Source organism: Oncorhynchus gorbuscha, linkage group LG11 (assembly GCF_021184085.1).
Source record: "Oncorhynchus gorbuscha isolate QuinsamMale2020 ecotype Even-year linkage group LG11, OgorEven_v1.0, whole genome shotgun sequence".
Taxonomy (NCBI): domain Eukaryota; kingdom Metazoa; phylum Chordata; class Actinopteri; order Salmoniformes; family Salmonidae; genus Oncorhynchus; species Oncorhynchus gorbuscha.
The window spans coordinates 74,708,488-74,723,202 of NC_060183.1; the positions used below are offsets into that span (position 1 = coordinate 74,708,488).

The 14,715-nt window shown below is 39.3% G+C and overlaps 1 protein-coding gene across 2 annotated transcripts in view; it reads right to left on the reverse strand.

The window, feature by feature from the left end:
- Positions 1-12,795, reverse strand: part of LOC123989445 (nuclear receptor subfamily 6 group A member 1-A-like) — a 211,906-nt gene extending 199,111 nt beyond the window's left edge. For both annotated transcript variants that reach the window (XM_046290461.1, XM_046290460.1), the window contains exon 1: positions 12,595-12,795. In XM_046290461.1, the coding sequence (XP_046146417.1) occupies positions 12,595-12,655 (61 nt within the window). In that variant the 5' untranslated portion in view covers positions 12,656-12,795. The remainder of the gene's footprint in view (positions 1-12,594) is intronic.
- Positions 12,796-14,715: the final 1,920 nt, after the last annotated feature.

A 14,715-nucleotide genomic window follows, 5' to 3' on the forward strand; every position in this document is an offset into this window, starting at 1 on the left:
GTTATAAAGCTAATTTCCAGCAATTCTACACATTCGCCATGTGGTCAGAGAGAAACATGTGCAGTTTTAAAGCTACTTTACTTAAAGCCTCGCTCAAGGTCCTAAACGATATCATCAATAAAAGATAGTACTGTGCAGCAGTCTTCATTGACCTGGCAATCCCCGTATTCTTATCGGCAGACTCAACAGCCTTGGTTTCTCTAATGACTGCCTCGCCTGGTTCACCAACTACTTCTCTGATAGAGTTCATTGTGTCAAAACAGAGGGTCTGCTGTCCGGACCTCTGGCAGTCTCTATGGGGGTGCCACAGGGTTCAATTCTTGAACCGACTCTCTTCTCTGTATACATCAATGAGGTCGCTCTTGCTGCTGGCGAGTCTCTGATCCACCTCTACGCAGACGACACCATTCTGTATACTTCTGGCCCTTCTTTGGACACTGTGTTAACAACCCTCCAGGCAAGCTTCAATGCCATACAACTCTCCTTCCGTGGCCTCCAATTGCTCTTAAATACAAGTAAAACTAAATGCATGCTCTTCAACCGATCGCTACCTGCACCTGCCCGCCTGTCCAACATCACTACTCTGGACGGCTCTGACTTAGAATACGTGGACAACTACAAATACCTAGATGTCTGGTTAGACTGTAAACTCTCCTTCCAGACCTATATAAAACATCTCCAATCCAAAGTTAAATCTAGAATTGGCTTCCTATTTCGCATTCTTCACTCATGCTGCCAAACATACCCTTGTAAAACTGACCATCTTACCAATCCTCGACTTTGGCGAAGTAATTTACAAAATAGCCTCCGATAACCTACTGAACAAATTGGATGCAGTCTATCACAGTGCAATCCGTTTTGTCACCAAAGCCCCATATACTACCCACCATTGCGACCTGTACGCTCTCGTTGGCTGGCCCTCGCTTCATACTAGTCGCCAAACCCACTGGCTCCATGTCATCTACCAGACCCTGCTAGGTAAAGTCCCCCCTTATCTCAGCTCGCTGGTCACCATAGCATCTCCCACCTGTAGCACACGCTCCAGCAGGTATATCTCTCTAGTCACCCCCAAAACCAATTCTTTCTTTGGCCGCCTCTCCTTACAGTTCTCTGCTGCCAATGACTGGAACGAACTACAAAAATCTCTGAAACTGGAAACACTTATCTCCCTCTCTAGCTTTAAGCACCAACTGTCAGAGCAGCTCACAGATCACTGCACCTGTACATAGCCCACCTATAATTTAGCCCAAACAACTACCTCTTTCCCTACTTTATTTAACTTATTTATTTTGCTTCTTTGCACCCCATTATTTTTATTTCTAATTTGCACATTCTTCCATTGCAAATCTACCATTCCAGTATTTTACTTGCTATATTGTATTTACTTTGCCACAATGGCCTTTTTTTGCCTTTACCTCCTTTATCTCACCACATTTGCTCACATCGTATATAGACTTGTTTATAGTGTATAATTGACTGTATGTTTGTTTTACTGCATGTGTAACTGTGTCGTTTTGTGTCGAACTGCTTTGCTTTATCATGACCAGGTCGCAATTGTAAATGAGAACTTGTTCTCAACTTGCCTTCCTGGTTAAATAAAGGTGAAATAGAAAATTAAAAATAAATAAAATTCACGCTGCCAAACTTACCCTCGTGAAACTGACTATCCTGCCGATCCTTGACTTCGGCGATGTCATTTACAAATTAGCCTCCAACACTCTATTCAGCAAATTGGATGCAGTCTATCACAGTGCCATCTGTTTTGTCACCAAACCCCATATACTACCTACCACTACAACCTGTATGATCTCGTTGGCTGGTCGTTGGCTGGTCCTTGCACACACTGTATACAGATGTTTCTATTGTGTTATTGACTGTATGTTTGTTTATTCCATGTGTAACTCTGTTGTTTTTTTGTCACACTGCTTTCCTTTATCTTGGCCAGGTCTCAGTTGTAAATGAGAACATGTTCTCAACTGGCTACCTGGTTGAATAACGGTGAAATAAAATACAAAAATAAACTTAAATTCTACATAATTTGCCATGGCTTATGCTATCCGAGTGACTCAAACATCCATGACATATGCTATCCAAGTGACTCAAACATCCATGACATATGCTATCCGAGTGACTCAAACATCCATGACATATGCTATCCGAGTGACTCAAACATCCATGACATATGCTATCCGAGTGACTCAAACATCCATGACATATGCTATCCGAGTGACTCAAACATCCATGACATATGCTATCCGAGTGACTCAAACATCCATGACATATGCTATCTCAAACATCCATGACATATGCTATCCGAGTGACTCAAACATCCATGACATATGCTATCCGAGTGACTCAAACATCCATGACATATGCTATCCGAGTGACTCAAACATCCATGACATATGCTATCCGAGTGACTCAAACATCCATGACATATGCTATCCGAGTGACTCAAACATCCATGACATATGCTATCCGAGTGACTCAAACATCCATGACATATGCTATCCGAGTGACTCAAACATCCATGACATATGCTATCCGAGTGACTCAAACATCCATGACATATGCTATCCGAGTGACTCAAACATCCATGACATATGCTATCCGAGTGACTCAAACATCCATGACATATGCTATCCGAGTGACTCAAACATCCATGACATATGCTATCCGAGTGACTCAAACATCCATGACATATGCTATCCGAGTGACTCAAACATCCATGACATATGCTATCCGAGTGACTCAAACATCCATGACATATGCTATCCGAGTGACTCAAACATCCATGACATATGCTATCCGAGTGACTCAAACGTTATACAATTCGAAGGAGCCCAATGCAATAACAAAAATACATCATTTTTGGAATTTTAGATTTCCCTGACTGTATAGCTTTCATATTGGTAATTGTTCGTTCTCAAAAATGATCTTATTTAAAAATTATATTGGTCCATTATCTTTTCAACATGCTTTATATCTGGTTTTAGTTGTTTAAGTTTCCATTGAAAACATTTTTTATATTCCAAAAAGTATCATTTTTTATTGTTGGGACATAGCCGGACTGAAAAAAACACTTTTCTTTACAGAAAGAAACCCTGGAGTTCCGTCCATTCTATATGGGTCTGAAAAGAATTCCATCCATCCTACATGGGTCTGAATAGCATTCACTGCTAAAACATATTGTAGCACAGACATAAAGCAACCTTCAAGACAAGGCCAAAGTCAAATAGGTTGGATGATCATGTAAATGCTGTTGCTCGATAGCTGCCACCTATGACCGCTTTCTGAGGGGTCAAGCAGGGGTGGGAGGTCAAGGCTGCGGCTTGCACACACTGGTATGCACAGGGGGGGCTATCCAGAACTGGAGAGAGAGTTTCCAATAGCAACCCCATTAGAGGGTCCAGGACGCCATTCAGCTGTTGTGGACTTGATGAAAGGCCAACTCGCTGAGGTAGGAGGTGGATTGTGTGTCTCGCTTGTCATGTTCATGTCCATAAAGAGCTGTAGACCTTGGGCCGCTAGAGAATGTAATATATAGATGTAATTGTACGGCATTGTTAATGAGAATCCCAACCTTATACACTACCATTCAAAAGTTTGGGGTCACTTAGAAATGTCCTTGTTTTTGAAAGAAAAGTACATTTTTGTCCATTAAAATAAAATAAAATTGATTAGAAATACAGTGTAGACATTGTTAATGTTGTAAATGACTATTGTAGCTGGAAACAGGTGATTTTCTATGGAATATCTGCATAGGCCCATTATCAGCAACCGTCACTCCTGCGTTCCAATGGCATGTTGTGTTAGCTAATCCAAGTTTATCCTTTTAAAAGGCTAATTGATCATTAGAAAACCCTTTTGCAATTATGTTAGCACAGCTGAAAACTGTTGTCTGATTAAAGAAGCAATAAAACTGGCCTTCTTTAGACTAGTTGAGTATCTGGAGCATCAGCAATTCTGGGTTCAATTAAAGGCTAAAAATGGCCAGAAACAAAGAAACTCTTCAGTCTATTCTTGTTCTGAAAAATGAAGGCCATTCCATATGAGAAATTGCCAAGAAACTGAAGATCTCGTACAACGCTGTGTACTACTCCCTTCACAGTTTGCGCATTGTTCAGTAAGCACAAACTGGCTCAAACTGGCTCTACTGGCTCTAACCGGTGCACAAATGAGCAAGAGGACAAGTACATTAGAGTATCTAGTTTGAGAAACAGACTTCTAACAAATCCTTAACTGGCAGCTTCATTAAATAGTACCCGCAAAACACCAGTTTCAACAGTGAAGAGGTGACTCCGGGATGCTGGCCTTCTAAGCAGAGTTGCAAAGAAAAAGCCATATCTCAGACTGGCCAATAAAAATAAAATATTCAGATGGACAAAAGAACAGACACTGGACAGAGGTACTCTGTCTAGAAGGCCAGCATCCCGGAGTCGCCTCTTCACTGTTGACGTCGAGACTGGTGTTTTGTGGGTACTGCATGAATGAAAATGGACTGAAACAGGGGACCTCCAGGACAAATAAGAAACTATTTTTGTTTTCTATTGCGCCCCCTAATGAACACAATGCTGAAAAAGCAAAGCACACTATCTACTCTTGGCATCAGATGAAAACACAAAGACACTGGCAGGACACCTTCTAATCTATGCGATCTCATGGCAGTGATCAAATATTTCACTCCATAAAATATAATTCTACTAGAAGCTGTTAGAAGATAAAGTTCTACTAGAAAACGACTTGACAAAGCCATTTGTTTGAGAAACATATAACATTTTCTGGAGGAGAAAGGCTGCAAGTTCATAGACAAAGAGAAAGTGACAGGATATGAATTGCAACATGCATGAATGAAAAGTCATTCATGAAAAGCTATGGATGAATAATGGTCAGTGTAAATGATCATTTTAAATTCAAGTCATTATGAAAACACTGCTCATGACGCCATCATGGTTAAAATGACCTAAGATAAATAAAGGGGGAACCGACTTCACGCAGCGATCTATGAACAGGATGGATAATAAGACAGTGGGTGTTTGCCTGCATGCGGAGTCGCTGCCATAGCAGTAGCATGCTGAAGTGTAATTGACCAGATCTAAGCTACTCCTCACAATGCAGACAGAGGAAAACATCTCTCACCTCCCTAAAATAGACTGCTTCCCCCGTACTGTATGCCTCTATCATTGTTCAGAAAGCCTCAACAGGATTGATGAGGGGAGAGGGGGCGAAATGGAGAATAGAGAACCCCCTCTGTCATTCCACCCCCGTGGCCTCAACAGTTGAACAACTATTTCCCAGAGGGGGGAGAGAGATCAACATGTCCCCGCAGTCACCCCCCTCCCCACACACACACACACAGAGAGAGAGAGCGAGAGAGAGAGCGAGAGAGAGAGACTCGCCAGCTACATCTCAAACATCTGCCAGGCTTTTTCCTCCAGGCTAGCACACAGAGACACACGCACAACGACCACACAGAGAGAGATACATAGAGTGTCACATTATATCCTTGACCTATCAGATATAGCAGGAGTAGGACTGAACACACATATTGAGAGAGAGAGAAACACACACACACACACACGAGAGAGAGAGATTCTTACAAGAAAACCATGCATCATTGTTCAGCTCTATTTCCTTGGCTGATCAGTAGCTTAAAGTGGGGAACTTGCTCCATACTCAGTGTATAATTTACAATACCAGAAGCTAAAACAATGATTAAGAAAATGTAAGCATGTTACATACAAATTACAAAGCTTAAACATGCAGAGTTTAAATTGTTGATGATCGATTTTGTTATACGACTCATGATCACATAATGAGACTTCAATGTCCAAAAAAAAAGGATTCTGAAAAATGAGCCAAATAATCCACAAGGTACAGGAGTTAACGCGAGGGCAGAGAATTCCCCCAAAATGTTTTTTTTTAACCTAAAATTAGTAAGAGACAATATAAAATGTTTCAAGAAAATGACTACACATTTGTACAGAGCATAAATAATAACCTACACTCATGGTAAGAAAATAGTAGGCTAGCATTCAATCATATGCACTAAAATAACATTTTAGGGGTCGGTCCATATGAATAGAGACCTTTTGTTATTTTTATGTGTGAATTTGATTTACATTTGCACATTTTATTTTAACAGTTGGATCACATACATTTATGCTCTAACTAAACCATATTAAACAATTCCAATAGCAGTGTGTTTTCATTTTTTTTTTAACCTTTATTTTACTAGGCAAGGCAGTGAAGAACAAATTCTTATTTTCAATGACTACCTAGGAACAGTGGGTTAACTGCCTGTTCAGGGGCAGAAGGACAGATTAGTACCTTGTCAGCTCGGTGATTCGAACTTGCAACCTTTCGGTTACTAGTCCAACGCTCTAACCACTAGGCTACCCTTGCCGCCATTTAAATCATTTTACAGTTTTCTCTGGAAATATCAATATTGACATGTCCCACACAACATTTGTCCAACTTTTTAACTCACTTAACCCCAAGATTTTCACAGGTTTTCACCATCATTGTAAATCATTGGTTCATTTGTTGCTTTGGGAAAGTAGTTCCTGGAGATCTTTACTTTGATTAGAGATTCATTTACATTTGACCCTCAGATTTATGGCCAACCCTGTAATGTGAACTTAACTCCCATTTCAATATGGTAAAACTACTACTTTTTAAATGATTTTAAAAAACTGTGCGTGTCGAGGACAAAATGTCAACCCAGTTACCAATAGAAAGATAGGCTCAAAATGTTTCGTTTTTTTGTTAACCCCTTCCTGTTGCACACAACAAGCTTCCATTCCCCCAATCACAAGGGGAGTTTTATTTAACCTTTAACATTTAATCGTCAAACCTGTGACTTCTAGAGTCATTTTTCTTAATTTAATCTTGAGATGGCAAAACATGTTTGTTAATAAAGTTGAACATGTGCTCTTCGTGACTAGGGCTGTTCCGGTGACAGTATTACCGCCACACCGGCAGTTGTGTTGTGACAAGGTAGGGGTGGTAGACAGAAGAAAGCCCTATTTGGTAAAAGACCAAGTCCATATTATGGCTTAAATAAGCTAAAAGAAATGACAGTCCATCATTACTTTAAGACATCAAGTAATTTCTTCAAGAACTTTCTTCAAGTACAGTCGCAAAAACCATCAAGCGCTGTGATGAAAATGGCTCTCAAGAGGACCACCACAGGAAATGAAGACCCAGAGTTACAACTGCTGCAGAGGATAACTTCATTAGAGTTAACTGCACCTCAGAAATTGCAGACCAAATAAATGCTTCACAGAGTTCAAGTAACAGACATCTCAACATCAACTGTTCAAAGGAGACTGTGTATCAGGCGTTCATGGTCAAATTTCTGCAAAGAAACCACAACTAAAGGACACCAATAAGAAGAAAAAAAACTTGCTTGGACCGGTGGACATTAGACTGGTGAAAACTGTCCTTTGGTCTGACGAGTCCAAATTTGAGATTTTTGGTTACAACCGCTGTGTCTTTGTAAAACGCAGAGTAGGTGAACAGATTATCTCTGCATGTGTGGTTCCCAACGTGAAGCACTGAGGGGGAGGTGTGATGGTGCTTTGCTTGTGACACGGTCAGTGACTTATTTAGAATTCAAGGCTCACTTAACCAGCATGGCTACCGCAGCATTCTGCAGCGATACGCCATCCCATCTAGGTTGCGCTTATTGGGACTATCATTTGTTTTTCAACAGGACAATGACCCAACACACCTTCAGGCTGTGTAAGGGCTATTTGACCAAGGAGAGTGATGGAGTGATGCATCAGATGACCTGGCCTCCACAATCACCCGACCTCAACTCAATTGCTGTGGTAGCAATTTGCTTACCACCCCAATAGATCCACAGTTGATGCAATCACCACCACACTGCACACTGCCCTGTCCCATCTGGACAAGAGGAATACATATGTAAGAATGTGGTTCATTGACTATAGCTCAGCATTCAACACCATAGTACCCTGCAAGCTCATAATCAAGGTCGAGGCCCTGGGTCTGAATCCCACCCTGTGCAACTGGGTCCTGGACTTCCTGACGGGTCACCCCCAGGTGGTGAAGGTAGGAAACAACACCTCTTCGTTAATCCTCAACACTGGGGCCCCACAAGGATGCATGCTCAGTCCCCTCCTGTACACCCATGACTGCGTGACCAAGCACACCTCCAACTCAATCATCAAGTTTGCAGACGACACAACAGTAGTAGGCTTGATTACCAAGCAACTGCACCGCCTACAACCGCAAAGCTCTCCAGAAGGTGGTGTGGTCTGACCAACGCATTACCCGGGTCAAACTTCCCACCCTCCTGGACACCTACAGCACTCGATGCCATAGGAAGGCCAAAAAGCTCATCAAGAACATCAACCACCCGAGCCACTGCCTGTTAACCCGGCTATCATCCAGAAGGCGAGGTCAGTACAAATGCATCAAAGCTGGGACCGAGAGACTGAAAAACAGCTTCTATCAAGGCCATCAGACTGCTAAACAGCCATCACTAGCACATCATAGGCAGCTGCCTATAAACAGTTTAGGAATCACTGGCCACTTTTAGAATTTGATCACTAGCCACTTTAATAAATGTTGCGTATCTAGAGTTACTCATTTCAGATGTATAAACTTCACACATTATTCTACAGTATCTTAGGCACGTTTAAATTGTATTTACATATTGCATCACCGATTTCATATGTATATACTGTATTGCATTCTATACTGCACCACTGACTGTTAACAGCCATCTCCAGCACACAATGGGCTGTTGCCTATATACCTAGATTAGGAATCACTGGCCACTTCAAGGAAATTAAACAGTAGCTACTTTAATAATGTCTCCGTATCTTGCATTACTCATCTCATCTGTGTAAACTGTACTCTATACTCTACGGTATCTCTGTACTCTACGGTATCTTAGTCACTTTAATTGTGTGTAAATATTGCATCATCCATCTCATATGTATATACTGTACTCTATACTGTGCCACTGTATCTTAGTCCAATGGCGCTCAGACATATACATATATATTCCTAATCCATTCCTTACTTAGATGTACGTGTATATTTTGTGAAACTGTTAGATATTACTTGTTTGAATTTACTGCACCGTCGGAGCTATAAGCACCAGCATTTCGCTACATGCAATAACATCTGCTAAACACGTGTATGTGATCAATAAAATTTGATTTGATTTGAATGTAGATGGTGTGGGATGTGTTGGACTGCAGAGTGTAGGAAAAGCATCCAACAAGTGCTTAGCATATGTGGGAAATCATTCAAGAATGTTGGAAAAGCATTCCAGGTAAAGCTGGTCGAGAGAATGCCAAGAGTATGCAAAGCTGTCATCAAGGCAAAGAGTGGTTACTTTGAAGAATCTCAAACATATTTTGATTTGTTTAACACTTTTTTGATTACTACCTGATTCCATGTGTGTTAGTTCATAGTTTTGATGTCTTGACTATTATTCTACAATGTATAAAATAGTACAAATAAAGACAAATCATTGAATGAGTAGGTGTGTCCAAACTTTTGACTGGTACTGTTTATTATTCAGTATAAGTAAAGACAACATTAAACTAAGAATAGTCTGATGAGGTGACAATTTTAGCCTTTTACTTGTGAATTATGTATTATCACCTGTGAATGATGCCCAGCGGATGCAGTACGGCAAGAAACAGCACATCTTTTTTTGTGACTTTTTCATATCATAGTCACACACCTCATGTAGCCTGATAAGGTTTGTTTCACATCTAAAGTGGCCAAAAACCTAAATGACAATCCGCTTTACAACCAGTGTAGAGCCTAACCGGCATACATAGGCGACGCGTGAGTTTAAAGTTAGGTTTAGATCATTTTCACCATAAAAAATGACCTTTAAAATCAAGCATTACACGCGTAATGGTATTTGCATTCACTTCTGAGAATGGTGTTTTCCTGCTAATTGATTGCATTTTTTTATTTATGTTTTACATCTGCGCTTATAGCCTACTGCCGTGTGCGCATTGCTGCACATATAACGTGAAGAAATAGCTTAATCGTTTATAAAAATGTAAGCCAAACGATCAGCCTCATTACTTTAAACGTTTTTTTGATGCTATTGGTTTTTATTCAATTGGGATCTATCGCATCCCACAACTGTCCCAGACTATGTTTGGAATACTTATTTATCGCACAGAATAGGTCAACTTTTGTACTATGGGGATAGTAGATTGACATAGGCTAGTGCTTTTGCTGTTTGTTGGACCTACTCATCTGGTTGGCTGACGAAAAGTGAACGTAGACAGTTCTTTAGCATCTTCAATATGCGCCTCGGAATTCGATATGAAGGAAGCACACAGTTGCGTACCGGATGTGTTGGTCTTCAATTGTAGCCTCCTTCAGATGCCTTTGAGAAGGACCCGAACACGTGACAGGCATTGGCTAATAACAATTGAGATATCTGAGAGAGCTATGTGAGTGAGAGGTGCTTCAGAGCATGGTAATTGGCAGCCGGGAGATAGGAATCATAATTATTATATTCAAAAACGCATGGATTTTTTTAGGGAGCATTACGGCCACACAAGGGGGATGCCGCTGGGAAATTTGAGTCCTCGTCAAATTCTGAATGAGAGACTGATGAAGTGTGTGCAGCAACTTTTTTTAAATCATCACTAGAGTTGCATCATGCAGCCTTAGAATGTTTTAAAAATCAAAACATATAGCGCCAACATTTATATAACAACTACCTCTGCAGAAATAACTAAATTCAGCATATAGGAGGACCTGTTTCTTTGTTAAACAATCAACACAGAATAGCCACATGTGCGTACTCCCTCGCAAATCGTTTGGGGAAAATATCCTTTCTATTTTATGTTCAATTGTACTTAAAATAACGGCACAGAATTCTTAGCAAATCTTGTCTCCTAAATGAACTCGTGTGGCCCACAGCCATACGGCATAGCCAAACGTAGGGACAACTCAGAGTATGCTATTCTGTTCATTTGAAATAGACTACATTTTCTTAATATCATATTTCTTTAGAGCTGTCTAAAATAAATAATACATTTATTGTGATGGTATATGCTTTATTAAATAGATTTTTTTATGTAGATGTTCCAAAGGTCTGCATCAGTGGCTTGCAGACTATGTGTGGAAGCCAGGAGATGCTCAACATGTTTATGTTAATTAACGGTCAATTACCGTAAGACTGGTAATTATTTTCTAGACAATTACCAGTTGACAAAATGTAATGACCGACACAGTCCTATTCATGACAGAATGTTAACATTTGGTGAATTTATTTTTTCATTTTTAAATTACACTTCCTAAAAATGCACTCTATTTGTAGAATGACACAAACATCATTTGTTTTCAGCAGCTGTAGCCCTCCTACTGGTCTATCTTACAGAAATAAACTAGAAAAACAAGTTTTTGTTGAGGCTTTGATCTGCAGGTTACACCTGGTAACACCACAATTGAGAGACATGTCCTTGTAGCTTGAGGGCAATTCCACATTAACAGTGTCATGCTTAAGAGAGATGTTTTACTTTAAAATGTTTTGTCAAACTAAAATCAATGATTGCAAAGTTAAACAAACCACAACTCTATGCACAAGGACTAAAACTCTTCCAAAAACCTATTTACTTTTAGAATGGTGCGGTTGCAAAGTTTCGTCACAGAATGACGGCTTGAGCTGCCATTCTGTTACCAAATTTGCATCTGCAATGCTCTTAAAGTAAATGTGTTTTTGTAAAATGTTCAGTGGAAAATGTTCAAAGTAATCCTTGTGCGTAGTATTGTATGGTTTAACTTTGCAATCATTGGTTTTTGTTTGACATACATTTTAAAAGTGAAACATCTGTCTCAGCGTCACTCTGTTACCATGGAATTGCCCTTAGTTAACATTAAATGCCTACAATAACATTTAATTATAAATGCATACAAAGAATGTGTCAAATGTGTGTTATGGCCTAAGATGATCCACCCCACAAAATTAAATGATTCAATCTTGAAACAGACTAATCAGACCTGGAATAATCTGAGTGGTCTAATGTTACATTCAATTGTATTTTTACTTAATGATAGGCAAATTAAAGAGATCAATAAACAGAATAATTAGTAGGGGTTGCACACTAATCACCAGCATAACATTTCAAGTAATTTCAAGACCAGTTCTTCCTATTTGTGACAATAGAATAATTACTCATATTTAACCATCTGCATTGACTAATCATGGATGTTTATACAAAAAGTAGGTGTAGCCTACAAGTCTTTTTAATTAGGTGGATTTCACTGATTCTGCTTGAAGCACACTAAACGACCTCACTGTGAAATCAACGAGGAATATCACAATTAGGCTGTCAGCCCACCCCAGTGAATGTGACAATGGTTTCACATAATAGAGCCGTTCCCTCCAATGTTGTCCTTGCACTTTATTTGAGTTGGGGAGTCAGAGCGTTAAAAATGGGCAACCACTTTGCCAACATCGCCGTGGCTATAGCCTCAGCTTCTGCTTTAATTTGAGAAATTAGGCTACATGGGTGTTTGGAAAAGTGTAATTATGGTTAATTTCACAATGGAAAATAAATGATAGAGGCGACATACCATTAATTGACTTGCTCCGGTCAGTGTACTCAAATCCATTTGTCCTCTTCTCAATTTCCATTCTCCTACCGCTAAATAGATCTTCGTCTTGGTTTCGACAGCTGTTCTCTGGAAATTACGAAATGTTTCTTTATGTTTTCATCCAGGTCGGTAATTACAGAAGAACCACTTTATGCCTCTGCCAGTTCATAGGAAAAACCTTTTGCGCCACTCTCGTGCTGCAAAACACACCTTGACGTTTTCATGAATCACGTGACGAAACACTATTTGGCGTCTGAATTCTGGGATTTGTAGGATTCAATCATTGTGGGGTTGTATTAGGGCAGTCTAAAAACAGTAGTCTAAAATGTCTGAAATAACCTACTAGTTCATCCATTGTATTTCAAACAGTTTCAAACCATTTAATATTTAATAGTGTCTGTGATAGGCCTAATGACAAAATACAGTAATATAGCTACACTGTGTTGACCTGCTTCTCACCTCTGAAAAGCAAAATGCCATCCATAAGAGATCATGACATGATAATGCCCTGTTTGTAATATGGAACTGATTTCCATATTAGGTAAAGGGTTTGTGGTAGGAGGATGACTCTCTCTCTCTGATATCTGTAGAGTGTATATACACTAAACAAAAACATAAATGCAACATGTAAAGTGTTGGTCCCATGTTTCGTTTATATTCTTGTTTAGTGTATAAATACTGTATCTACAGATATCAGAGAGGGAGAGAGAGAGAGAAAGAGATCCTCCTTCCACAAACCCTTTACCTAATATGGAAAGAGTGTGCAAAGCTGTCATCAAGGCAAAGGGTGGCTACTTTGAAGAATCTAAAATCTAAAATATATTTTGATTTGTTTAACACTTTTTTGGTTACGACACGATACCATATGTGTTATTTCATAGTGTTGTTGTCTTCACTATTATTCTGCAATGTAGAAAATAGTAAAAATAAATAAAAACCCTTGAATGAGTAGGTGTGTCCAAACTTTTGACTGGTGCTGTAAATACAGGGTTGGGGAGTAACGGATTACATGTAATCCATTACATGTAAGGGATTACAAAGAAATTTCCTGTAATCCGTTACATTACTAGCAAAAATACTGTAATCAGATTACAGATACTTTTGAAAAACCATCTGATTACTTTGAGGATTACTTTTATATTCAGAAAGAATGTTTACGAAAAAATATATTTGACACCTCTGTTTTCTCAGTGACATTCAAATCAGCATTGAAAAAAAAATTTAAATGTAAATTTGTTCCACCTGAGCTAGTCTGACCACAAGTCAGAGATCACTACGATGACACACCAAATGGGTTTGATGGATCGCGGGAAAAAATATTATAGGAATAGGCTTTTGTAGACTCCAGTTCAAACTGTCTTCCAATGATGCGACTGGTGTCGGCATCCAAAGATGATGTAACTTGAATAAACGTTTGGAGGTAAGGATGACAGCAGTGGTGTAATCTACAGCGATACGGACATCACTTAGTATTGATATCTACAAAGCGGATTGACGTGAATCACACTGCTACTCTCTCATTTAGCTATTTGCGATTTACCGATTGTGGTTTTGTGGATGGCTGTTCACAAATCTAAATGTGTGATATTTAAACCAAATAATGGTTTAATTCAAGAAGTTTAAGCTGCTTATCAAACATTGTTTTTGAAACCAGTGGACATTCAGTGACAAATGCGCTCTTACGACAGCTCATAGTGCGGAACCCAGCCTATGGAATAAAAGTGGGGGTTTTATTGCTCAATCTAATTCATGCTGATAAAAATGTTTTTATCCTTAGGCTTAATGGACACATGCTCAAACTCGTACAGTTTTTATAGACTTAAAAGAACAATATGTAGTTGCTACATCCATTTTGGACTTATAAATGATAAATATAAAGATACAATAGAATCGTATTATTATGTGGTAGAAAGCGATGGGTTAGAAGAAGCCTACATAACCAACCCATAAAGTAAAATATAACATCCATGTATGGCCAGCTATGTAAACTTTAACATTGATTTATCCTGCAATAGATGTCGTTCAATTGGTAACAAACATGCTTTGTCTTCTTCTAATTCATTTTAAGGGGAAAGTAATCTAAAAGTAACAGATTACATT